At 47.3% G+C, this 26,514-nt stretch overlaps 1 protein-coding gene and 1 long non-coding RNA gene across 3 annotated transcripts in view; one reads left to right on the forward strand and one right to left on the reverse strand.

Annotated features, from left to right (window-relative positions):
• COPG2 (COPI coat complex subunit gamma 2) overlaps window positions 1–23,962 on the reverse strand; it is a 34,819-nt gene extending 10,857 nt beyond the window's left edge. Inside the window, exons 1-19 of one of the 2 annotated variants that reach the window (XM_081209924.1) lie at window positions 23,789–23,962; window positions 18,797–18,849; window positions 17,580–17,660; window positions 16,637–16,708; window positions 15,746–15,825; window positions 15,022–15,097; window positions 14,019–14,111; window positions 11,839–11,925; window positions 11,110–11,267; window positions 10,731–10,864; window positions 10,117–10,184; window positions 9,046–9,234; window positions 8,319–8,414; window positions 6,654–6,897; window positions 4,468–4,543; window positions 2,759–2,862; window positions 2,361–2,486; window positions 461–523; window positions 171–310 (exon numbers count right to left, since the gene is read on the reverse strand). In XM_081209924.1, coding sequence (XP_081066050.1) covers window positions 171–310; window positions 461–523; window positions 2,361–2,486; window positions 2,759–2,862; window positions 4,468–4,543; window positions 6,654–6,897; window positions 8,319–8,414; window positions 9,046–9,234; window positions 10,117–10,184; window positions 10,731–10,864; window positions 11,110–11,267; window positions 11,839–11,925; window positions 14,019–14,111; window positions 15,022–15,097; window positions 15,746–15,825; window positions 16,637–16,708; window positions 17,580–17,660; window positions 18,797–18,849; window positions 23,789–23,825 — 1,977 coding nt within the window. In that variant the 5' untranslated portion in view covers window positions 23,826–23,962. Of the gene's footprint in view, window positions 1–170; window positions 311–460; window positions 524–2,360; window positions 2,487–2,758; window positions 2,863–4,467; window positions 4,544–6,653; window positions 6,898–8,318; window positions 8,415–9,045; window positions 9,235–10,116; window positions 10,185–10,730; window positions 10,865–11,109; window positions 11,268–11,838; window positions 11,926–14,018; window positions 14,112–15,021; window positions 15,098–15,745; window positions 15,826–16,636; window positions 16,709–17,579; window positions 17,661–18,796; window positions 18,850–23,447; window positions 23,602–23,788 lie in introns of those variants that run through there. The other variant, XM_081209923.1, reaches the window with a different exon arrangement.
• Window positions 2,095–24,770, forward strand: LOC308595902. The gene is made up of 2 exons (XR_014012199.1): window positions 2,095–2,178; window positions 24,640–24,770. It is a non-coding gene; the product is annotated as an uncharacterized lncRNA (long non-coding RNA).
• The last annotated feature ends 1,744 nt before the right edge of the window (window positions 24,771–26,514 follow it).

The following is a 26,514-nucleotide window of genomic DNA, read 5'->3' on the forward strand; positions in this document are numbered from 1 at the left end:
GAAGGTCTTCAGAATCAGAGTTCAGCACTCCTACTACAGTGGCCTACTGAAGGTTGAGACTACAAAGCACCACCCAAAATTCCTTTCCAGGGCATGTGGCAATGGAAGGGGTTTAACTTGCACCTATCATTCTCTGTGGCCTCTGCCAACAACCCTGAGGCTTCTTGTACCTGGAAGACGATGTGATTTGAGAAGACGTGCTTGATGCAGCGGACAAAATACTCCGTCTCAGCCTCGGTCAGCTGCACTGGATCGGATGACTTGAAGAGAGGACCCAAATTCTTGAACTCCGGAATGGCAGCCAGTTGTTCTAAAGGGGAAGAAACAGACTCAGCTTACAGGAAGACAACATGTTCTCTCCCTCCAACCACCTTGCAAACTGCCATGGCAAATGCAGTTAAAACACAACCTTCTGTAGTTCTCCAAGTTTTAAGAGCGCGGCTCTGGGGTCTTTTATTACCTTGGAATATGTCCTGCCGTGAAGGAGCCATTTTTTCGGGCTTGTTGGCCACCAGGGCAATCTCTGAAATGAGAAACAGCCATGAAAATTTCCAGCCAAGATGCCCAAGACAAATCCATAATGCAGAGGCGTGAGCACGTGGGCATGACTGCAGACCAGAAAAATTGTCCTGGGCATCACACACACTGCAGCTTATTTTACTACGCACCAGGGAAGGCCCTTTTCAGGCTCATGTCTGGGAGCCACTCTGGCGACTCCAGGCACAACATGCAAAAAATCTACCCGAGACCCATGGCATGTACAAAGTTCCAAACTGTGCCTGCTCCAGGCTCCAGGCAGGGATTGGGTTAAAATTGCTTAAAACACACGGTGTTTTAACACGGGATAGCTTTCTCCAAAAGAACATGGAAAATGTATTGTATGTATCCATTGTGACTGGATACAGCTCTGGTGGAGAGCCCTCCAGACTCATTCCTGCTTCTGTCTGCCACTTCAGAGGCCATAAAGAGGGGAGGAAGCAGCCGTACCAACAGGCTAAAAAATAGCTTCTATCCGTGAGCTGTTGAACGAAAAATAACAGCGAAATTGACTTGCACAGTGGTGTGTTGTTTGATAAGAGATTGAGTGTTTGGGGGGGAGGGAGGTTCGTTTAATTTCATTGTACACAGGTTGTACAATGAAAATAAAGGTATTATTATTATTATTATTATTATTATTATTATTATTATTATTATTATTACTTAGGCAACCCTCCATCCTGCCTGGAGATGAGCTGCAACAGAGAGTCTTTGCTGTGTGCATGAAGCTCAATTTGTACAAAAAACTACCTTTCATAAGCTGCTTTGGGATGCCTTGGCCTTGAAAGGCAGTACATAAGTACTTAACAGAACAGAAGAGAACAGAATATTATCATCAGAACCTGTATAGACCATTACAGTGGTACCTTGGTTCCCGAACGGCTTAGCTGATGAACAAATCAGCTCCTGAACATCACAAACTTGGAAGTAAGTGTTTTTCGGAAGCCGAACATCCGTTTCAACTGTCGGCATTGTTTCTGGGGCCAATCAGCCAATCAGAAGCTGCGCCTTGGTTTGGGAACGTTTTGGAAGCTGAACAGACTTCCATAATGGATTGAGTTCGAGAACCGAGGTACCACTGTATTCCGCAAGATTAACCGTGGTCAGATTATGTATCTACATATACCAAACTTCTGGCCATGTACCCGATAAACACTCAAGATGTGGAAAGCTCACAGCATCTCTCAAGGATGCTGTTCTTGGATGTCCCCATCATGCCACTTGGCACCCAGGTGGGCATTGCACACAGTTAAGGCAGTGCTTAGCGGAGTTTGTAACCTGAAGTGTCTGTAACCCGAGGTATCACTGTATAGTTAAAGCTATTGTTTTCCCAGTAGTGATGTATGGAAGTGAGAGCTGGACCATAAAGAACGCCGATCGCCGAAGAATCAATGCTTTTGAATTCTGGTGCTGGAGGAGACTCTTGAGAGTCCCATGGACTGCCAAGAAGATCAAACTATCCATTCTTAAGGAAATCAGCCCTGAGTGCTCACTGGAAGGACAGATCCTGAAGCTGAGGCTCCAAGACTTTGGCCACCTCATGAGAATGGAAAAGACCCTGATGTTGGGAAAGATGGAGGGCACAAGGAGAAGGGGATGACAGAGGACGAGGCGGTTGGACAGTGTTCTCGAAGCTACCAAGTTGAGTTTGACCAAACTGCGGGAGGCAGTGGAAGACAGGAGGGCCTGGTGTGCTCTAGTCCATGGGGTCACGAAGAGTCGGACACAACTAAACAATTAAACAACAACAACAACAAAATGCAGTGGGGTTCCACATCTGGAGCAGAAGACCTCCCTCCTTAAGCCTGTTTTTGCCCCATTACCTGCTTTCTGCTCAAAGGTGGGGGCAGTGGCCAGAGGCACGGACCTCATGTCAAAAGGCTTCTCCGTGGGCTCCAGGGTGTACTGGTGCAGGGCCTTTTCCATGCCGGGAATGGAGACGGTCAGGCCTGCAAAGAGGGAGGGGTGAAAGGTGTTCAAGGAAGGATCACGTGGGGCTCAGAGGCCCAATTTGGTGGCAGGAGCATCAAGGGTGGGGAAGGGCCCATTGACATACCCAACACCAGAGCTTTAGCCATTGTCAAGAGCAGCCCCAAGAGGTGTGGCAATTCCCTGGATATCCTGCAAAGGTCTCCAGTTCTTAAACAATGGCCCCTGTTCCTCCCTCCCCATTCTTTTATGACTCGCAGGTGCAGATCCGCGCTTCCCAGCCGGCACCAACCGTTAAAGATGTATGCAGCGTTCAGAGCCAGCTGCCTCTGCTGCAGCACGTTCAGGTAGAAGGTTGCTCGGTCGCGGACCTCGTCGTCGCTGTCCATCATGCACCTGCATGGCAAAAGAGGAGAGAAAGCTCTTGAAGGCTGCTGAAGGGGGAATGGCCACTGCCAGACATCAGGAATCACAAGACAGGGAAACCAGTAGGAGAACACTTCAATCTCCCAGGACATTCTATACAAGATCTCAAAGCAGCTGTCTTATTACAAAAGTTGCTGAATTGCAACTTATTACCAAACTTAAAGGGACGCGGGTGGCGCTGTGGGTTAAACCACAGAGCCTAGGACTTGCCAATCAGAAGGTCGGTAGTTCGAATCCCTGTGACGGGGTGAGCTCCCGTTGCTCGGTCCCTGCTCCTGCCAACCTAGCAGTTCGAAACCACGAAGTGCAAGTAGATAAATAGGTACTGCTCCGACGGGAAGGTAAATGGTATTTCCATGCGCTGCTCTGGTTCGCCAGAAGCGGCTTAGTCATGCTGGCCACATGACCCGGAAGCTGTACGCCGGCTCCCTCGGCCAGTAAAGCAAGATGAGCACCACAACCCCAGAGTCGTCCACGACTGGACCTAATGGTCAGGGGTCCCTTTACCTTTACTTTTACCAAACTTAGAACCATGGAGAGACCTGGTCTGAATAGAGACATTGGATTCTTATCTCATTATACACGATAAAGCTATTTTTAGCCATCTCACCCCTTGCTTTTTCCTGTAAGACCAACTGCAGTTAACAGTCGTCAACAGGTTTAGCACACCTATCAACCAATCACCCATTCCCACCACCCTTCCAAGTAATACCCCTTCTCACCCTCTCACTATATGTAAGGGTCTGGTGACTTCTGTTTCAGTGTATCTGAAGAAGTGTGTATGCACATGAAAGCTCATACCAAAAACAAACTTAGCTGGTCTCTAAGGTGCTACTGGAAGGAATTTTTTTATTTTGTTTTAAGTGTGTGTTCTCAGATGCTGAGGGTAGTCCTTGTTTACAAAAGAGAGAGGGGCTGGGACCCAGGTCCACATGCAGAGCCCTGATAACCCTGCTCCTTAGTTAAGAGTCATAAGACTGTAGAGTTGGAAGGGACCCCCAAAGCCCATCTGGTCCAGCCCCTTGCAATTCAGGAATCACAGCTGCATCACAGGTTCTAAGAGAGTGGGAAGGCAAGCTTTGGTGGTCGAGAGCTCAACTCCCTTTTTCTACTTCGTAGTTTTGAAGAAAGGGCGTGGTGAAGGCTGGAGGAGTGGCTTGCTAAGTGGGTGTGGCTAAAACACGGGGGGGGGCCTCCACAGTCAAGCCTACTAAACTTCCGGCAAGAATCCCACCCCCTTTTTCTACACCTATACATGGAAGAGTTTTCTCCTCCCTTTTCTTACCAGCTTTTGAATTTCCACCTAGAGCTGGATATAGTTTTGCAATATTACGGCAAAGCTATATTTATCTTTATGGCAGCTGATTTTTTTAAAAATAAATAAATAAATCAAAAGTGAATTAAAGGTGAATTAAGATGCCTGCTTTCTACCGCCGTTCAGCTCAGCCCTGATGGATGCCCAAGAGGGCAAACAGCCCCTTATATGGCTGTTTCCAAAATGCCACAACGGAGCCCAACGCTCAAGGGACAGGAAAGAACCTGCTTTGAAAGTCTCTTCCCTGGCTTTGAACTCACCTCTGCAAGAGCACCAAGACACTGGGAAGGAGGTTCTCATTCTGGGCCCCAAACTTTGCCAATGCACTGACGGCAGCTGCAGAAGAAAACAGAGTCTGTAGATAAAGGGAAGCAAAAGTGGGGAAGGGTCGTAGCTCTGAAGGAGGCCATCTGCTTTTCCTGAAGAAGGCATGCAGGTAGAGACTCTCATCTAAAATGCTGGAAAGCCACTGCCAGTCACTGCAGACAATATGGAGCTAGGTGGACTTAGTATAATCTTATTATTATTGTTGTTGTTGTTGTTGTTGTTAATAATAATAATAATAATAATAATAATAATAATAATAATAATAATAATAATAACCCGCCCATCTGGCTGGGTTTCCCCAGCCACTCTGGGCGGCTTCCAACAGAACACTAAAATACAATAACCTATTAAACATTACAAGCTTCCCTAAACAGGGCTGCCTTCAGATGTCTTCTAAAAGTCTGGTAGTTGTTTTTCTCTTTGACATCTGGTGGGAGGGCGTTCCACAGGGCGGGTACCACCACCGAGAAGGCCCTCTGCCTGGTTCCCTGTAACCTCACTTCTCGCAGGGAGGGAACCGCCTGAAGGCCCTCGGCACTGGATCTCAGTGTCTGGGCAGAACAATCGGGGTGGAGACGCTCCTTCAGATATACTGGGCCTTTGAGGCCGTTTAGGGCTTTAAAGGTCAGTACCAACACTTTGAATTGTGCTCGGAAACGTACTGTAGGTCTTTCAAGACCGGTGTTATGTGGTCTTGGCGGCCGCTCCCAGTCACCAGTCTAGCTGCCGCATTCTGGATTAGTTGCAGTTTCTGGGTCACCTTCAATGGTAGCCCCACGTAGAGCGCATTGCAGTAGTCCAAGTGGGAGATAACTAGAGCATGCTCCACTCTGGCAGCACCCACTATTCCTGTTTATTTAAAGCAAGCTTGGACCAGGTTGCCTCCAAGACTTCTCTCACTTGTATAAGAACATAATAAGAGCACGCCGGATCAGGCCAATGGCCCATCGAGTCCCGCATCCTCTTCTCACAGTGGCCGAATACCCCAAAGAACCCAGTACTCCAGGTAGATTGCCTCTGCACTGGGAGTTTGCATAGGAACGTAAGAACAGCCTGGCTGCTGGATGAGGCCAGCGGCCCGTCTAATCCAGCATCCTGTTCTCACAGTGGTCAACCACAGGCCTGGGGGAAACCCGCAAGCAGGATTTGAGGACAAGAGCATTCTCCCCTCCTGTGGTTTCCAGCAACAGGTACTCAGAAGCATTGCTGATTTTGTCTTCCTCAAATTCTTGCTGATGCTTCCCTGGATCAGTAAGTTATTATCCTGTGGTTGCCTTCGGTCTCTCACATAGGCTTGCACACTTAATACCTCGAGGACTGCCTTTCCTCATATAAACCAACCCGGACTCTGTGTTCATCATCTGAGGCCCTCCTTCATGTGCCTCCTCCTTGAGAGGTCCGGAGGGTGGCAACACGAGAACAGGGCCTTTTCTGCAGTGGCTCCCTGTTGGCGGGATGCTCTCCCCAGGACTGCTCACCTGCCATTTCATTACGTATCTTTAGGTGTCAGGTTTTGTTTTGTTGCTTTGGTTTCAACTATTTATTGTGTTTTTATTTTGTGAACCGCCGAGATCTTTTGATGAAGGATGGTACAGCGGTACCTCGGGTTAAGAACTTAATTAGTTCTGGAGGTCCGTTCTTAACCTGAAACTGTTCTTAACCTGAAGCACCACTTTAGCTAATGGGGCCTCCCACTGCCACCGCACGATTTCTGTTCTCATCCTAAAGCAAAGTTCTTAACCCGAGGTACTATTTCTGGGTTAGCAGAGTCTGTAACCTGAAGTGTCTGTAACCTGAAGTGTCTGTAACCAGAGGTACCACTGTATATAAATCTGATAAACAACAGCAACAACTCCTCACCTTTAAAATTCACGACTGAAGCTTGGCATCTTGCTCCCTTAACCTTCCCAACAAAAAGCTAAGCTTATCTTTACACAGCAGTACCTGGGCCTCCTACAAACAGTCTTGCTAAGCTAAAGGATCTGGGGCACGTATTCAGCTCTGGGAAGACGCCAGGTGGACCCAAAGGCCCCATTCACGGCAGCCTCCCCCGGGAAGACCTGCTCTCTTCCCGTTTTTGGCTACATAGCAAAGACAGGTCTGGAGCCTGCCAACTCACCGGCCCTCACAGCTTCGTTTTCCAGCACCACCCTGTTGAAAATGAATCGGATGTACTTGGAAGGGGAGGGAGTCCTGGGCCCTTCCTTGCCAAGCATGTGGAGGATCTTGGTCGCCAACACCGTGTGCTCGCAGTCTTCAATGAACTCGCAGAGGTGGGCCAAGCCGGATTCCTTGCTCTCCGGGTTCTCCTCGATGATGCTGATGATGCAGTCGACGATGGCTCGCTTGTACTCAAAGCCACCCTGCGGAGGGGGCGGAAAAGCAGGAGTCAAAGGGGGCTTGGAAGACCAGCCTAGCCCAGACATCCATCAAGCTTAGATCCTATTCCCAAAAGCAGGAGTCAAAGGGGGCTTGGAAGACCAGCCTAGCCCAGACATCCATCAAGCTTAGATCTTATTCCCAAATGCACGAGTCAAAGGGGGCTTGGAAGACCAGCCTAGCCCAGACATCCATCTAGCTTAGATCTTATTCCCAAATGCACGAGTCAAAGGGGGCTTGGAAGACCAGCCTAGCCCAGACATCCATCAAGCTTAGATCCTATTCCCAAGTGCACTTAATCAACTGAGGAACACACTTTATGGACACCATCTTAGGGACTTCCCACATCTGCAAGGACAATACCAACTTGCTGTTCACAATGGGGTTTGTTTTTTTTACGGAAACAAGGGGGCAAGAGGGTCCTCAGGCAGAATCAAACAAAAAGAGCAGAGAAATTCTTGCCCTAACAGATAGAAAAAAGAATGACAAAAACGAATGAGAAGTTAGGAGGCAAAACTAAATTCATCGGGGTTTTTTTTTTAAAAAAAAAAACCCCACTTCATTTTTGTCCATGTGCCAAACCAACGAGGTGACCAAAATTTGTCAAGTGTTGTTTGGCCGATTCTAAGTTGTAGAAACGAGTCCCAAAGCGGGAACAGGGAAAACTGGTATGTGAGCCAACCGTGACCAGCCACAAGAAGGGACTAGGGAGAGGGATGGTCTGGAACGGCCTCTGAAAGCCCAGTTCCCACCATCATATTTATCACAAGTAAAAATGCCACAATGCAACGTTTACCCATCATTTCTGCACTGAACACGCTCCCAAAGGGAAAGATCTGAGGTCTACTATATGCTAGCACAGAATTATTTTTCTTCGCCAGCTACTTGCAGGCTCTGAATACTGAGCTTCCGCTGTGCTAACGACGATTGACACACACACACACAGAGGCTTCTTGGACTTTTGGCTGTCCGTGGTGAAACAGTATCTAAATTCCTTTGTTCTTGTGCAGCAGATAATCTAGTGTAACAGATAACTAGGAAAAACGAAACTTTACACGGACTAAAACGAACATCCTTGATTTTCAGATTGTTCAAAGGCTAGTATGTTTGCTCTGGCCACAAGCCCTACTTATTAAACTCCACCACGACCTTCCCGTCCTAGGCTTATACCAAAAGCAGGAGGTCTCAAGAATGTGAGGTTCCTCCAACCTGACATCTTTGGGAAAAGATACATGATAAAGAAATGCTGGATCAACGTCACACTGTGGCAACTTCACATCAAGAGCAAACTTTTAGCTTGCATGAAAATATATACTGGATACATTAACTGTATTTCACCAAAATATGAGCGTGATGCCGATATGGTTTGCCGGTTGCCTGACACAAGGCAGGCAACACAACCTACATCATCCCGGAGCATGTTGGAGAGGAAGGTCATCATGACGCTGTGTTTCCGCGGGTACTTCTGGCACAGGGCACTGATGGCTTGGACCACCACCACCTGTTAAGGCAAGAGCAGCACAAGGTTTGAGTGAAGGGCATCAGTACCTGCATTCCAGCAAAGATCTCTACAGGCCATGGACAGCCTTGATTCCACTTTGCCCCACTTGGGCCTTGTGAGGGCTGAATGGCAGGAAATAAATGATTTCATAAAACAAAAACAATACAGCCGTACCTTGGAAGTTGAACGGAATCCGTTCCAGAAGTCCATTCGACTTCCAAAATGTTCAGTTTCCAAGGCACTGCTTCCGATTGGTGCAGGAGCGTCCTGCAGCCAATCAGAAGCTGCGGAAGACAGAGAGCTTCCAAAAATCATTCGAAAACCAGAACAATCACTTCTGGTTTTCGATCGTTCGGGAGCCAAAATGTTTGAGTTTACAGGCATTCAGCTTCCGAGGTTCCACTGTATTCTGGTTCCCAAACAATCCTTGGCTTTGTTTAATGCTGAATGTTGGCTGGCTCACAAACTACAAGTGTTCTCTTATTGTAGATTCTGAAAAGCTTTGATTCCTGCTCTCACCTAGCCCAGGACCACTGCCCAACTCCAGGGAGATGAAGGTTGCCCTGCCAGCTAGGAACTCCTTCCGCCTAAGAACACTGCAGGCCGAAGGGCAGGCGGGAAATCGCCTCACCTTAAACTCGTCCGAGATCTCGGACACAAAGGACGAGATCTGCTTCATGAGCCTGTCCACGCTGCTCTCGCTCCCCGTCTTCAGGAGGGTGGTGATGGCCAGGGTGGCAATGCTGCGGTTTGAATCCGTGATCAGGTTTTCCAGGTCCAAATTGCAGGCGGTTACTGCCGATGGGTGCTTCATCGCCACCTGGAAGGGCAGTCGGACGTTGGCAACCCAGAACAACTTATAGCATGGAAGAATCGTACGGCAGCGGTTCAGGGGTCCAGTGAATAGGAAGGTGAGACACCCGCTGCTGAGACCAGCTTCTCTTGATTCTTAAGAACTGCACCCCTCTGTGTGCTGTTTTGAAACTGCTGGATTTTACATGGTATTTTGGCCTGCATGAGCCAGGACCTGTCTTAGAGGTTACTGGGTCAAGAATTTGCTGCCCACCCCACAAAGACCAGCAACAGGCCCACTGCGCCAACAGGAGCCCCCTTCTCATCTTGCAGGGAGGGGGAGGAAAACAGTAAAAACCCACTGGAGAAGTCTGACAAGCCACCTGTATTGGACAAGGTCCTCTAGGATGTGCAAAGTGCCTTGGAAATGGTTACTGTGGCATTTGCCTCCTAGGATGGCTCATAACGAAAGGGTTAAAATGGGTGTGATGTGACTGGCCAGTGAGAATTCAAGGGGGGAGTAAAAGTTAAGAGTGGGAGGTTTTGAAAGAGAGTTGAGGTTTGGGAATTGGAGAAGGAAGAGGGAGGATTAGGTGTGGGTTGGTAGAGTTGTATTGTGGGAGAGTGAGAGGAATTGGTAGGTTGAGTCAGATAGATAGTTGGAATAATCAGTTTGGAGTTGTTAGGAACTAAGTTTAAGAAACTGACAAGAGAAAAATAAACTGAAACCATACGCTTGTTCCTGCATTTTAAAAATAAACTTGATTATCTGTTAATGTTAACAACTGTCTGGACTCCATGTGTCCCCGTGAGAAGTGGGGTGGTGGCAGCGAAGAAAGCTATTGCAGTGGTGGCACAGGGTCAATAGACCGTCAAACGTCTGGGGGCCCTGTGTGATCGCCACACTTACCTTATTGAGGGTCCTGACTGCGGCGTATCTCAGGACAGGCTTGGGAGAGCTACAGAAGAGCTGGAGCACTGAAATGAAAAGGAATTCACGTGTGAGGGCACAATCCCAGGAACTTTTACTGCTCTGTGCGCCCAGGTCCTAGGGCAGCCTTTCTCAATCTGTGGGTCCCTAGATGTTGTTGAACTACAACTCCCACCCACCCCTAGCTAGCAAGGCCAGAGCTCAGGGGTGATGGGAGTTGTAGTCCAACAACATCTGGGGACCCACAGGTTGAGAACCGTCTATGGCCAGTCCCTGACAACTGCTGAACAGGAGCGCAAGCCAGAGCAGCCAGCGCTAGGACAGAAGGAACAACAATCTCAGCCCCTTCCAACTTTAGGTGGATGAGAGCAAGCTGAAAGACACTTGAGATCCGTTCTCCCCTGGTAGCCAGCAGCCATTTCTGCCCCTTGGAAATACTTGCCATGTCAGTCTCCCCCAATCTTCCAATGTTTTGGACTACAACTCCCATCAGCCCCTGCTAGGTTGATGGGAGTTGTAGTCCAAAACATCTGACGGGAACCAGGATGGGGGGAAACTGCTCTCGGCGAATGTCATGCCTTCCTGGAGCTCACCTGAGACTGCCGGAGCCAGTTCCCTGGCTGTACAGTTTGGGAGATGGATGATGGCAGAGGCAGCCTCGTAAATGACCATCTCGTGTTTGTTCCGCAGGCAGCTTTCAATGAAATCAAACAGTGGGTTGTCATGCCTGCCAGAGAGAAAGGAAACTGCCTTCATGGATTTGTCAGCATTGAAAGCTGCTGATCTCCGAAACTGCAGCTACAATCTCACATGCAGCCCTGACCCCAACACTACCCAGCAGCTTCAATATCTCCTGAGGACCTTGAAGCCATAGAGAGAAAGTCTGAAATGGACTCTATTTGCACCTTTACGGTGCTGCAGGAATTGAGTACGGATGTTCTGCTAAAAGCCCTGACAAACAAACACGCTTACCCCTCCTCAGACTCTTTCAGCAGCCGGCTGGCGATCCGAATCAGCATGCAGTATGCAAACTGGGATTTCAACCCAGATTTAGTGAATTTATTCAGCATCTTGGAAACACCGAGGCGGTCGTTCTTCCGAAGGTGGTAGAGCAGCCCTAAGGCATGGTACTGGCAGGTCAGGGGGGAAATAATTGGGGGAGGGCAAATAAATCCATGATTACTGTTGTGCTAAATATAACTAAATATGATTGCTTTTTCAAATGAAGCTACTCTGAAGTACTTAAATAAAAATATAGGCTCAATCCACAAAAGCTATAATAAAATGTGTTATAATCTTTAAGGTGCCGCAGGAATACAGTCATACCTTGGAATCTGTTGCGGAAGTCCGTTTGAATCCAAAATGTTCGGAAACCGAAACGCGGCTTCTGATTGGCTGCAGGAAGCTCCTGAAGCCAATCAGAAGCCCTGTTGGATTTTCGACTTCCAAAAATAGTTCGCAAACCGCAACAGTCACTTCTGGGTTTGCGGCGTTCAGAAGCCAAAACGTCAGAGCACCAAGGCGTTCGAAAACCAAGATACGACTGTACTTGCTGCAGCAGACTAACGCAAAGACTCCTCTGGATGTGGTGGGGAAGTGTTTCTGTTATTTAACCACATCATGTATTACAACTGCACAAAGCCAATTCAAACCACCTGCAGTGCTAAAAGCATGTAGTCAAGGAAGGTGGGGGCATCGTACCTGCACCATGATGTTGTCACTGGAAGCAGCTTCCTGGGCTTCATTGATCCACCGTTTGACCACATCATAGTTGATCTTCATCATGTGCTGGAAATAATGGCAGAGAATCAATAACACTCACCCTGCTCCTGTCTTGGCACGTCTACCAACCAAGTTTAGCGGGTACCAACCTGTTTAGCAGGTAGTTTAAACCCAGTAGCATATTACTGTGGCTGAAGAGATCAGAAGGACAACGATTACACTATAGGAAGGCTTTTCTGGAGCAGGCCACTTGCCTGCTGCCGTCCCAAAAGCAGGGGATGCAACTGACCTTCAAAAAGCACATAGAGCTGTAAGAGGAAGTGGGGGAAAGCGTCCCTCTTCCAAGTTCCTTTTTCAACTTTATGGGGAGGGTGGAGAGGCGGAGAGCCTTCTCAGCAGTGGCACCCTTCCATCAGATGTCAAGGAGATAAAGAACTGCACAACTTTTAGAAGACAGCTGAAGGCAGCCCTGTATTGGAAAGTTTTTAAATTATGTTTTTATATATGTTGGAAGCCGCCCAGAGTGGCTGGTGCAACCCAGCCATATGGGCAGGGTATAAATAATAAAATTATTATTAATACAGTGGTACCTTTGGTTGCGAACGGGATCCGTTCCGGAGGCCTGTTCGCAACATGAAAAGAGCGCAACCCGCAGCGGTGCGTCTGCACATGTGCGGGTTGCGAATAGCCGCTTCTGCGCATGATGTCATTTTGCACGTCTGCGCATGCGGCGAAACCCGGAAGTAACCCTTTCCAGTACTTCCGGGTCACCACGGGACGTAACCTGAAAGAACGTAACATGAAGCAAACGCAACATGAGGTATGACTGTAATAATATGGAGCCTGTTAAGAGGCTTCACAGACACCAGGGCAATTCTAGGCACCACACCAGCAAACCCAGTATTAGGGAAGGCCAGAGCTGTAGCTCAGAAATAGAGCATCTGCTTTGGATGAAGATGGTCCCAGGTTCAATTCCTGGCATCTCCAGGTAGGCCTGGGAAGGTCTTCTGCCTGAAACCTTGAAGAGGTGCTGCCAGTCAGTGTAGGAAGAACTGAGCTAGATGGACCAAGGGCCTGACTCAGCATAAGGCAGCTTCGTATGTATACTGTGGTCAAGGAGGTTTAGCAACTAGTTGGCAACGTTTTCTTTTGGGGTTTGCTTAATTCTGTGTCCAGGGCGGCTGTCTACCAGCTCCATCTGGTACGCAAGCTGAGACCCTACCTGTCTGCGGACTGTCTTGCAGAGTGGTGCAAGCTCTAGTTAGCTCCTGCTTGGACTACTGCAATGCGCTTTACGTGGGGCTACCTTTGAAGGTGACCTGGAAACTGCAATTAATCCAGAATGCGGCAGCTAGACTGGTGACTGGGAGTGGCCGCCGGGACAACATAACACCGGTCCTGAAAGATCTGCATTGGCTCCCAGTACGTTTCCAGGCACAATTCAAAGTGTTGGTGCTGATGTTGAAAGCCCTAAACGGCCTCGTTCCAGTATACCTGAAGGAGCATTTCCACCCCCATCGTTCAGCCCGGACACTGAGATCCAGCGCAGAGGGCCTTCTGGTGGTTCCCTCATTGCGAGAATTGAGGTTACAGGGAACCAGACAGAGGGCTTTCGCGGTAGTGGCACCCGCCCTGTGGAACGCCCTCCCTTCAGATGTGAAGGAAATAAGCAGCTATCTTCTTTTTAAAAGACATCTGAAGGCAGCCCTGTTTAAGGAAGTTTTTACTATTTAATACTGCATTGTTTTTAACCCTTGATTGGAAGCCGCCCAGAGTGGCTGGGAAAACTCAGCCAGATGGGCGGGGTATAAATAATCAATTATTATTATTCTTATTATTATTTCTCGTATTTTAAAATCCTGCAAAGCTGGGGCAGCAAGGGAGAAGTGGAATTACTGCCGGAGCAAGGGAGGAGGGCGGTGGCAGGAACCCCAGCCAGGCATTGAGAATGTCAGTGGATCCCAGCAAAGCACTTTGCTGCAAAATTGGACAGGGCAGGAAGGACCCAGAAAGCAAAAGACAGTGCGCAACATGGCCAAGCCAATACAGAAAGATGCAGAAGGTGGCCTGGCCGCCAAGATATCGACAAGTCGGAGCTGCTCGGGTCTGTCCAGTCCCCGAATGTAATCGGATGACAGCCAAGAGATTCCTTCACTTACTAAGGAGGACACCAGCGCTGAACTGGAGACGCTGGGGACTTTGTCCACAATGGCTTGCTTCATGTACCTCTCAATGGCCTGCAGCATGGTGCCCTGGGAATCCAGAGAGAGAGAGAGAGAACAAGAGGTACCAACACACAGAGACGCCAGAGATACCAACGCAGAGAATGTTATCTTCTTGGGATTGCTTCTGTTCTCCAAGTTCAGGCAGAACCCGATACCTGGTATTGATTCCTAACTAGCTCACTTTCCGTTTTAAAATAAAAGCTTCTAGACCTCATGCATGGAAACAGTTGTCTGCAAAGAGCTCCAGCGTTCAATAGGTCAAGATTCTGGACTCTGCACTTTCTTCCATCACTCTTTTCACAGCCTCCCACTATTCCTCCTGAAACACCCCCTAACCCTTTTTTACCATTTATTGTTTAAAAATAACACCAGGCGGTGGTAACAGCAACAGCAACAACTTATTATTTATACCCCACCCATCTGGGTGGTTTTAGTAAGTTTTAACGTTTAGGAAAAACATTCATTAAAAAGCAAAATTGTAGTACTACACTGAGTAGGCAACACAGGCTAATGTGCCAGGCTTAGTATGTACAGATATTTGTGTGGGTGAGAAAACCCACTAGTACCCCATTCATAAACCTGACTGAGCTCTACATGCGCAACTGCAATCTCCTGCTACTGTCTGTACATAGCTATAGGGGGAGCGGAACAGCCAATGAAAGCTCAGGTGACCAGGATAATGGTAATCATCACATTATTATTCAACTGCAACCCATTTGCTGGAAAACACGACAGCACTAAACTTAAACAAATGGTTACAGTGAGCACATAGAATCATAGAATCATAGAATCATAGTGACATGTGGTCACTGAGGAAAGAATGGCTTGGAGGACAGGGATCAGGAGAAATCATTCCAGGCATGTTAAAGAGAGAACACCTGGCATTAAAAATGGCTACAGCGAGACCCCATTCATGGCTGAAGTATTTGATACTTACATCCGTGATTCTACAGAGGGCTCTGATGGCAGGGCCTCGGTACACATCCTCTTTCCCAGTCATGTCTTTGGTCAGGCTAGAAGAGTTAAGGCAAGCTTCTGTTAACACAGACCTTTTGCAGAAAACAGGTGGACTTGGCTTCAATTCTGGGGCAGCCCTTGAAAACAGCCTGGAGGCTTCAATTGGTACAAAATGGGGCAACCACACTTTTGGTTTGCTCACTAGCAGGTCAGTTTAAATGTGAGACACTTCCTACCCCTACAGCAGCTTATGTTCACCTATATTTTTAGATGACCCCCCCCCCCCCGAGGCTGTAAGTGCACATGTAAAAATGTAAAGTCTACATTTGACCAAGATGCAATTGCAAATATCAGGGAAGTGAAACCTGCACCATTCCAGATGTTCTTCTAGTGGAACTCCCATTATCTCTGGCCATGCTAGGTGGGGCTGATGGGATTTGGAGTCCTTCAATGTCCGGAGGGACTGCCTCTGGCGTATATTGTACCAGTCAGTCAACTCATTAGGAAGCAAACACAAGGGGCACTCAGTGGCGAAGGCAAGTCTGCTTTCGCGTGGTGTGTGAAATGGAGGTGGCAAAACAGAGTTCACACCATAACATGATAGGGGGGACTTAAGTCTTACGGACTAGAGCCAGATCCTCCACACGCAACCAAATGCCTGGGGAAAGATTCGAGAGTCACCATTCATTGAAACGAGAACATACCTGCTAGTGACAATGATGACATCCTCCGAAATGTTGGCCATCTCTTTGATGGTAAGGTAACACATTCTCCTTAATGTTTGCTGTGGAAAGGGCAAGATAACAGTAACTGTCACGCCCCCAGGAAGTTAGCCATGGGAACACCAACTTTCAACAAAGGTATGAGGATACCCAGCTCTACCTCTCATTTAAATCAGAACCAGTGAAGGCGGTGAATGTCCTGTGTGAGTGTCTGGAGGCAGTTGGAGGATGGATGGCAGCTAACAGATTGAGGTTGAACCCTGACAAGACAGAAGTACTGTTTCTGCAGAACAGAGGGCAGGCGGGTGTGAGGAACTCCCTGGTCCTGAATGGGGTAACTGTGTCCCTGAAGGACCAGCCTGGGGGGCATTTTGGACTCACAGCTGTCCATGGAGGTGCAGGTTAATTCTGTGTCAAGGGCAGCTGTCTACCAGCTCCATCTGGTATGCAGGCTGTGATCCTGCCTGCCTGCGCACTGTCTCACCAAAGTGGTTTATGTCCTGGTTATCGCCTGCTTGGACTACTGCAATGTGTTCTATGTGGAGCTACCTTTGAAGGTGACTCGGAAACTATAGCTAATCTAGAAAGCGGCAGCTAGACTGGTGACTGGGAGCGGCCACCGAGACCACATAACACTGGTCCCAAAGGATATACACTGGATCCCAGTACAAGAAAAAAGAAGCAAATTCCCGCCGCCACCTAATCTGTACTGCTGCTTTTTACATTTTTGTGCAAAATTCAGAAATGTTCTGTCATGAAGCTGCTTTGCATCCCACACAAGAATTTTTATTTTTTTTAATCCTCCATTGCCCATCATGCAACCAAAGACGCAGGCAGAGGGGAAACCCCTTTTCTGGAGCACTGGGAACTTACATCATTTGACTGAAACAATCTTGTCATTGCAAAGAAGGCCTCTGTGGCTTCCGTTGTTCCAAAATGTTCACCCTAGAGAGAAGCGAATTAATATGTGACAAAAATTAAGCCAGCATATGTGAAAAGCTGACCATGTTCCACTAAGACCTGCTTTTAAGCTCCAGAGATCACTTTCAGCCATGCTCATCACAGGTGATCCCAGGACGATCTAATGCCTGCCGCTTGAGTGGGATTCTCTGCCACATGACCCTGATTCTCATCTGCCAATGCAGGGAAGCCCCAGCCTTGACCTCCCCATCCACCACCCATTAGCCTTTCCGAACTCTTCTTAATTAGCAAGTTTGTTTTATAAACTGTGCGGTTTTATGTGTGATATACACTGCTGTTCTCTCTTTACCTAGTTTTTAGGAAATGATTAATATTCTGGTTCGTATTTGTTCTTGTTCTCATGTGAACTGCTTAAGAGAGCATTACTATATCAAGCGGTAAAGCAAAAGGTAAAGGGACCCCTGAACATTAGGTCTTTCATTCGGGAGCTTCAAAAGCTTTCTTCTGCCTGAACGTCACAGCGACCAATGCCAACAGACATCGGCACACTTAGGGATCCGCAGAGTTTGAGCAGCTTGCATAACAGAACTCAGCAACTCAGCATTTTGGCTAATCTACTTTATGTACATATAAACACACATGGAGTACTGCAACATGGCTCCCTCTCTCTCTAGCATCAGACAGCAAAGAGAAAGAACAAAGGACAATAGTCCCACTTCACGGAACACAGTAACACAAACATCCTGTCTCCATCACTTCCCACTCTGTGGAGTCAAAACATACCACGTCATGTGATAGACAAAAATCCCATGACTGCAATCATGGAGCAGGAATTCTAACAGTTTCCTCATTAGCCAAAGGCTGCAACTCAATTGCACAAAGCAGCTGCACTTACCTGGTTCAGCAAGTAAAGGATCTTGGTAAGTATATGCAGGCATCTTCTTGGATTTATGGGGGTCTCGTTAAAGATACGCGCCTATGCAAAAGGAACAGGAATTGTGCAGTCAACAAAGACGGATATTAGGAATTTTCATTCTGAAGTTCCCTAAAATTCCTTTTCAACCAAATGGGGGGACACCAATATGCAGCAAGGACCTCTGGCTGCACAAAATTACTCCTCCCTCTTTTCTTTTCCCTGAATCTGTTCTGGGGGTTCCCCCAATCTTCTGGAGCAGATTTGGAGCAAGAGGAGAGGGAAGGGAAATTGCACAAAGCGAAACCCTTGTACTAATGGTATTATTTTGTTGGATACAACCCACTGTTTCCTTCTGGGTTTGAAGGCAGCTCTAGTCACACATAAAGCCAGAAAGCTTCACTTGGCAAGGTCTTGCTTCTAGTTTTGGGAAGAGCCCTCACAGCATCTCTGCTCAGCAGCCAATGCAAGGTTATAACCCAAGACCCAAAGTCTCCACACACAAGGGTATCCTTTTATATTGAGGATGCAGTTTCTAGAGCCTCCAAGAAAGGGGAGGTTTCTTGCACAACACATCACTTATCCCTGTTCCAAGATATTTTAGAAACTATGCAGACAGGCAACACCCTAATTGTATAGAGATGCCCAAGGTGCAATAAACAAGGCTAGGCTCTCTGACACCCATATAGCACCCCTATGGCTGATGATACCATGGCATACCCGTTGTTGTGGTTCACATGTCCAAGCCCGAGATTCATGTAAATTAGCTCACTCTGAATAGATCTGCCCTCTTATCAATCCCATGTACCCAGGCTGCCACCTTTCTTTAAGGAAACATGGTGGTTGGGGTTGAGTGTGTGCTTCCAGACACACCATAGGATGGTGCAACCACATCTTTGGCAGTCACAAAAAGGGAAGTTGCAGAGACTCAGTGGACCTACAGTGCCCCCCCCAAGAATCAGAGCCCTAGACAGCCACAGACTCTAGCCTGCAAATCCCAAACTTGATTTCAAAAAAAGAGATCTTATAGGGCAGTGTTTCTCAAACGTAGATCTCCAGCTGTTTTTGGACTACAATTCCCACCATCCCTAGCTAGCAGGACCAGTGGTCAGGGATGATGGGAACTGAAGTCCAAAAATAGCTGGAGACCCAAGTTTGGGAAATCCTGGAATGGGATGTATAGAAAGGTGTGGTCATACCTCCTGGAGGACAGAACTCTTTTCCAAATGCTGGAAGGGGTTGGAGCCGCTACCTGAAAAACAAAACACAATGTTGGCAGGGGACCAGATGCTAGCCATAAAGTACCTTGATGACAATTCTGTATGTCGTTTTTAAATTGTGTTCAGAGGAACCCAGGGCTTTCCTAGAAGCTTGCCGTCCTGAGAAGGTCAGTAATAGTGGACAAGTACCCCTGATGTGGGTTAAACCACAGAGCCTAGGACTTGCCGATCAGAAGGTTGGCGGTTTGAATCCCCGCTACGGGGTGAGCTCCCGTTGTTTGGTCCCAGCTCCTGCCCACCTAGCAGTTTGAAAGCACGTCAAAGTACAAGTAGATAAATAGGTACCGCTCCAGAGGGAAGGTAAACGCTGCACCATGCGCTTGCTCTGGTTCGCCAGAAGCGGCTTAGTCATGTTGGCCACATCACCCGGAAGCTGTACGCCGGCTCCCTCGGCCAATAAAGCGAGCGCCACAACTCCAGAGTCGGTCACGACTGGGCCTAATGGTCAGGGGTCCCTTTACCTTTACCCCCCAAAAGATACTTTGCCTCATCACAAGTGATCTTTCTCTGAACTGTACAACTCCACAGGAGTGCTGAGGGACGAAGCCAATGGTGCAGAACCTGTTGCCCTGATATTGTAGGACTCCAACTCCGATCAGCCCCAGCCAACATTACTATTACTGTATTGGTCTGAATATAAGCCTCACTTTCCCCCCAAATTCCGACCGTGAAAAGTTAAAGTGCGGCTTATATTCACGACCTTACGCATGGGGCGGGGAGCACGGCAAAGTGGCGCCCGCCCCATGCGTAGTCCCCCATCCTCTCCGCCATGGCCGGAAAGGGAGAGAGCGAAGAAAGGGAAAGGCCTCTGGCTCCCCCCCAGTATGCAACCAGGAGCAGCGAGGCTCCAAGACTTTGGCCACCTCATGAGAAGAGAAGACTCCCTGGAAAAGACCCTGATGTTGGGGAAGATGGAGGGCACAAGGAGAAGGGGACGACAGGGGACGAGATGGTGGGACAGTGTTCTCAAAGCTACTAACATGAGTTTGACCAAACTGCAGGAGGCAGTGGAAGACAGGAGTGCCTGGCGTGTTCTGGTCCAGGGGGTCACGAGGAGTCGGACACGACTAAACAACAACAATAACATATTCAGGTATTCCCCCCCCCCATCAATTTTAAAGGTGTGGCTTATATTCGGGTGCAGCTTATATTCGGTATTACTACCAAAATTCATTACCTGCCCTTCACCCTACATTCCCAGGGTAGGTTACAACAATTCAACCACAATGTTAAAAACAGTTTAAAGCAACTTAGTGCATGGCCACTGGCAAGGGATGGTGGGAGTTGTAGTCCAGCAATGAGAAAGCAAGTATGGTGCAAGGAATGTGAGAAGAGCCCTGCAGCTGGATGAGGCCCAAGGCTCAACTCAAGACCAGCATCCTGTCCTCACCCTGGCCAGCCAAGATGCCACTTTCGAGAAGCCTGCGCAAGCCGGGCCTGAGTGCCGCAGCATTTTCCCACCTGTGATTTCCAACAACAGGTTTCATTCAGAAGCATGCTGAGCCTGACAGGGAAAGCAGAGAATAACCGCCTCCTTACCTGCCATGGCTTATTTATTTCATAAACGTTACATATCGCTTGAGGGTAAAAGAAAAAACCTCAAAAGGTAAAACAGTAAAACCAAGAAAGGTTCACAATCCTACTAAAACAGATTAAAATTACCTGAATTTTCTAAGCATCTGAGTAGGCCTGTCTAAACAGGAATGTTTGCTGATAAGAGTACAGTGAAGGCACCTGCCTGAGCGCAAAATGCAGGAGGGATTGCCAAAGCGTGGGCAACTGCCACACTAAACTTATAAGAAACTGCTGCTTGCCCACCTCCCTGGAAGTCACAAATTTATGGATGCATCTTATTTCTTTGACAGATTTACAGGACTTGTATTTTTTTTTGCAAGGAAGTGACCTACGCTGTAATTCTTTCCATGCTTTCGCCCTTCTCTTCAAACTCCTGAATGCAAATTGTCAGCTAATGTAAACGGGAAACTCTATTCCCCCCTCCCTGTTTCTGTGTTCCTTTTTTCTTAAGTTACATATGTTTGCTTGTACAGTATACCTATTTAATAAATATGCAGGCCATTAAGAGCACACCCACACACCCCACAACGGTCTACTGGTGTCTGTCTTTGATTTACAGAATCAAAGAATCTTAAGATTTGGAAGGAACCACAAGGGAACCTACAACGCAGGAATCGTTATGTCACTGTTTGGTTTTAACATTTCCAATATTGTTTGTTAACTGCAGTGATACATCTTAACGGACACAGAGGTGGCAAAATTAAGCAAGCAAACAACAACAATTTACTACTATTATTTTAAAAATAGCTGCTTATGTGTTAAGCTTGGAGCACTGGGAGACTGTTACTTGTTTTATTTAAATAAATATTTACATAGTGCACATTGTGTGGGGTTCACAGTACAAAAACCACTAAAATTCACAATGTAATGGCAAACTTCTCATGCAGCCCCCGCTGGGTTGGCCGTTGGGCAAGGCTGTCTGCAAACCGCTGTGATATATTATACAGTGGTACCTTGGTTCTCAAACTCCGAAAACCTGGAAGTAAGTGTTCCGGTTTTCGAACGTTTTTCGGAAGCCGAATGTCCGAAGCTGTCGACTATTGTTTCTGGGGTGCTTGCACTAATCAGAAGCTGTGCCTTGGTTTTCGAACATTTCGGAAGTCAAATGGACTTCCATAATGGATTAAGTTTGGTGCTTTTGTTTTTGCTATTTATTTTGCGTTTTTGTTTTTGAGGATTTTTCGGTTCATTTGTTTTTGTGATTGTGTGGAACCCAGTTCAGCTACCGACTGATTGCGTGACTGCGGAAATGGATATAAGCCCCCCATCCAAACAATGACTATCATCCGTGCAGGTAAGAAAATAATAATTATTTTTATTTTTATCACCTACAATACTGTCTTATTTATTGTATAGCACAGCACATTGATTATTGCTTTCATTTTATGAATCAGTGATCCCATTACATAGTAAGTTTCATGTTAATTGGCTGTTTTAGGGGTTGAAGGACCCTCTCCACCCCCATCGTTCTGCCTGGACGCTGAGGTCCAGCTCCGAGAGCCTTCTGGCGGTTCCCTCCCTGCGAGAAGCGAAGTTACAGGGAACCAGGCAGAGGGCCTTCTCGGTGGTGGCGCCCAGCCTGTGGAACGCCCTCCCATCAGATGTCAAAGAGAACAACAACTACCAGACTTTTAGAAGACATCTGAAGGCAGCCCTGTTTAGGGAAGCTTTTAATGTTTAATAGACTATTGTATTTTAATATTCTGTTGAAAGCCACCCAGAGTGGCTGGGGAAACCCAGCCAGAAGGGCAGGCTATAATTAATATATTATTAATTATCATAATAATTAATAAAGGCTATAATTAATATATTATTATTCTATTGGTAGCCGCCCAGAGTGGCTGGGAAAACCCAGCCAGATGGGTGGGGTATAAATAATAAATTATTACTATTATTATTATTAATTATTATTGTTGTTGTTGTTTTTAAAGGTCGGATTAATTCATTTTGCATTACTTTCTGCGGGAAAGCGCGCCTTAGTTTTGAAACGCTTTGGTTTTGGAACGGACTTCCGGAACGGACTCAGTTTGAGAACCAAGGTACCACTTTAATAAACATAATAATAATAATAATAATAATTTATTTACAGTGGTACCTCATGTGAAGTACTTAATTCGTTATGGAGGTAAGTACTTAACCTGAAACTGTTCTTAACCTGAAGCACCACTTTAGCTAATGGGGCCTCCTGCTGCCGCTGCGCCGCCAGAGCACAGTTTCTGTTCTCATCCTGAAGCAAAGTTCTTAACCTGAAGCACTATTTCTGGGTTAGCGGAGTCTGTAACCTGAAGCGTCTGTAAACCAAGGTACCATTGTATACCCTACCCACCTGGCTGGGTTTGCAACTCTCTGCTGGTGTATTGAGAACTATTATTATTATTATTACCATTATTATTATTATTATTATTATTATTATTATTTATTTGTACCCCGCCCATCTGGCTGGGTTTGCAACTCTCTGCTGGTGTATTGATAACTATTATTATTATTATTACCATTATTATTATTATTATTATTTATTTGTACCCCGCCCATCTGGCTGGGTTTGCAACTCTCTGCTGGTGTATTGATAACTATTATTATTATTATTACCATTATTATTATTATTATTATTTATTTGTACCCCGCCCATCTGGCTGGGTTTGCAACTCTCTGCTGGTGTATTGATAACTATTATTATTATTATTACCATTATTATTATTATTACCATTATTATTATTATTATTATTATTATTATTACCATTATTATTATTATTATTATTTGTACCCCGCCCATCTGGCTGGGTTTCCCCAGCCACTCTGGGCAGCTTCCACAAAGACCAAAATTACAGTGAGATGTCACACATGAAAAACCTCCCTGAAGAGGAAACAAACACATAAAAATCAATATAACCATTGCTATTTCGTTGTTGTTGTTATTATTTGTTCTGCTTTCCACTGGGCGCCCTCCATCCAAGCCCGCAGCCTAATGGCACAAATTCCCCTCAGGCCCCCTCACCTACCTCGCGGGGCTGTTGTGAGGAGAAAATGGGGCACGGGGGGAACCATAGGCGCCACCTCGGAGGGGGTGCCAGGGGGGAAACTCCCCGAAAGAGGCCTTTGGTACGTTCCAGAAGGGCCTCTTCTTCACATCACCATCTCCCCCCTTTCCCTCATCTTCAAGTGGTAGCGCCCGCCCCCCCCCTTTTAAACCGTCCCGAGCCAGTGGGCGGGGCAAGCGCCCTCCGGCGCCGCTACGGGGCTTCCGGCCCACCTGCGGAAGGGGCAGCCTACCCTGCCTAGCAACGGGGCCTAGCTTGAGGCTCGGCGCCTGACCACCCTTCGCCGGGGCTTTCTTACCCGACTCCTCATCCTTCTTGTCGAACTTCTTGATCATGGCGGCGGCGGCGGCCGGGTAAGCTGCTCTCGTCCCGCTTTACCTCAGGCTACACGCTCGCGGCCCCTGGGAGGAAGTCCCGCCCGCGAGGAACTACTTCTCTGGGCCGCCATTGGCTGGCGGGGCCGCCGGTCAAGGGCGGCCGGGGCCACGCCCACTCTTCTCCCTCAGACAGCTGACGGGCGACGCCGACCGTCGAGAGGAGGAAGTACGGGTGCTCATTTGCATAGGGCACGCCCAGCTGTAGCCACGCCCCCTTATACAGCTGATGGGAGGGAGGGGGAGCGAGCGAGCGAGCAGCGCGCTGCTTAAAGAGACAGCGGCCCTAATAGGAAGGAAGGGGCTTTTTGCAGCTGCAGGTGGGATTTTAATTGTGGGGTGACGTCATACCCTCCAACCACTAACTAATATTAAACCCTTTGGCTTCCAGTAGCTCTTTACTTTTGCCAACATACTTTTGGCGTATAGTGAAAGCTCTGGTTTTCCCAGTAGTGATGTATGGAAGTGAAAGCTGGACCATAAAGAAGGCTGATCGCCGAAGAATTTATGCTTTTGAATTCTGGTGCTGGAGGAGACTCTTGAGAGTCCCATGGACTGCAAGAAGATCAGACCTATCCATTTGGAAGGAAATCAGCCCTGAGTGCTCACTGGAAGGACAGATCCTGAAGCTGAGACTCCAAGACTTTGGCCACCTCATGAGAAGAGAAGACTCCCTGGAAAAGACCCTGATGTTGGGAGAGATTGAGGGCACAAGGAGAAGGGGACGACAGAGGACGAGATGGTGGGACAGTGTTCTCGAAGCTACCAGCATGAGTTTGACCAAACTGCGGGAGGCAGTGGAAGACAGGAGTGCCTGGCGTGCTCTGGTCCAGGGGGTCACGAAGAGTCGGACACGACTAAACGACTAAACAACAGCAAGCTCTTTACTTAAAACTTTGCTCATAAGGATGTGTTCCTTTTTCTTTTTTTACATTCAAATTCGGCTTACAGCTGGAGACAGACCTTGTGGGGCTGCTGTTTTCAAAAATAATTGAAAGTAACATATTCGTGTTTCAATGATCAGTCATGACCAGGCATAGAAAACTCGGCCGTCCAGATGTTTTTGGGACTACAACTCCCATCATCCCTAGCTAACAGGACCAGTGGTCAGGGATGATGGGAGTTGTAGTCCCAAAACATATGGAGGGCCGAGTTTGCCTATGCCTGGTCATGACTGTTTCTTCATCCAAGCCCTCTTCTGCTCAACCTGAAATCTGATCTCAGCAGAGGCTCATCGGGTTCGTATCTGCAGCTGCAGACTTTGTGGCTTTAATAATAATAATAATAATAATTTATTATTTATACCCCACCCATCTAGCAAGACCTGCCATGTGGTATCCACAAAAGATCTTCAGCAGCCCCCGGGGATCCCTACCTCTTTCTGAAATTAGACTCAAAATAAGCATTTAGATTTCTCAAACATGGGAGCCACTTACCTGATACTTTGGAGCATATTTTCTTTTCTTGTACTCCAAGAATTCGCCTTGGGGCAAATTCTTGGCAAAACACTGATTCTCTCTTATTTAATAGTGGGGGAAATCCCAGTGAGCTCAGGAGTGCACAGATGGGGGGGCATCCCATTTGACCCCCACAAAAAGCCTGACGGGGACATGATTAACCCACTTAAAATGTTTCATCCGCTTAATACGTTACAGTAAGCACTGCACCAATTTTTATTCCTGAATCGGCCAGGGAAAAAGCATAAGATGGGTGGTAACCAACTCCTTCCCCCTACTGTAAAAGGTAAAGGGACCCCTGACAGTTAAGTCCAGTCACGAACAACTCTGGGGTTGCGGCGCTCATCTCGCTTTACAGGCTGAGGGAGCCGGCGTTTGTCCGCAGACAATTTTTCCGGGTCATGTGACCAGCATGACTGGTGAAACCAGAGCAGTGCACGGAAATGCCATTTACATTCCCGCTGGAGTGGTACCTATTTATCTACTTGCACTGCGTGCTTTCGAACTGCTAGGTTGGCAGGAGCTAGGACTGAACGATGGAAGCTCACCCCGTCGCGGGGATTCGAGCCGCTGACCTTCCGATCAGCAAGCCCTAGGCTCAGTGCTTTAGACCACAGCGCCACCCGAGTCCTTTCCCTACTGAGCATCACCTAAATTCATTATTTCCCCTGCATACATCAAGATTTAGGAACAAAAGAATGTCTTCCAGAAACCTTTCCCTAATAATTGCACGTTTAATAATGTTGGGTAGAAAAAGTTATAGTGCTTTGTATGCACTGTACTCCCTCTTCCCTTAAGACCCCTCTCCAGATAAATTGCAGCTAACAAGAATTTTTGGCACACCTCCCATCTAGAGACACTGAATACATTGCTTGAAAGGCATAATTATTCTAGGTTAAGTGATACAGGGCAAGTGCTTTTCTTAAAGCGTGTAGATATGTCTTGCGGGGCCAGGCAGAGATCCAGTACTGTACTCTTTCCAAGAATCCCAGTAATTGCCATGGAAAATTGACCAACAGTCTGTCTCCTCTTGTCACAATTGAGGGTTCCTGCCATCAAGCCATCTAAACGAAAACAGTGCTACAAACGGCTAGAACAAGCCAAGCCCCAAAGGTAATGTTTTTAGAAGGTTTCCATTGAAATGAAAAATTAACAAATTCTAGGCACCCTTACTAAGCAGTAAATCCCATTGA

Source organism: Podarcis bocagei (genome assembly GCF_964188305.1).
Source record: "Podarcis bocagei genome assembly, chromosome: 10".
Classification (NCBI taxonomy): domain Eukaryota; kingdom Metazoa; phylum Chordata; class Lepidosauria; order Squamata; family Lacertidae; genus Podarcis; species Podarcis bocagei.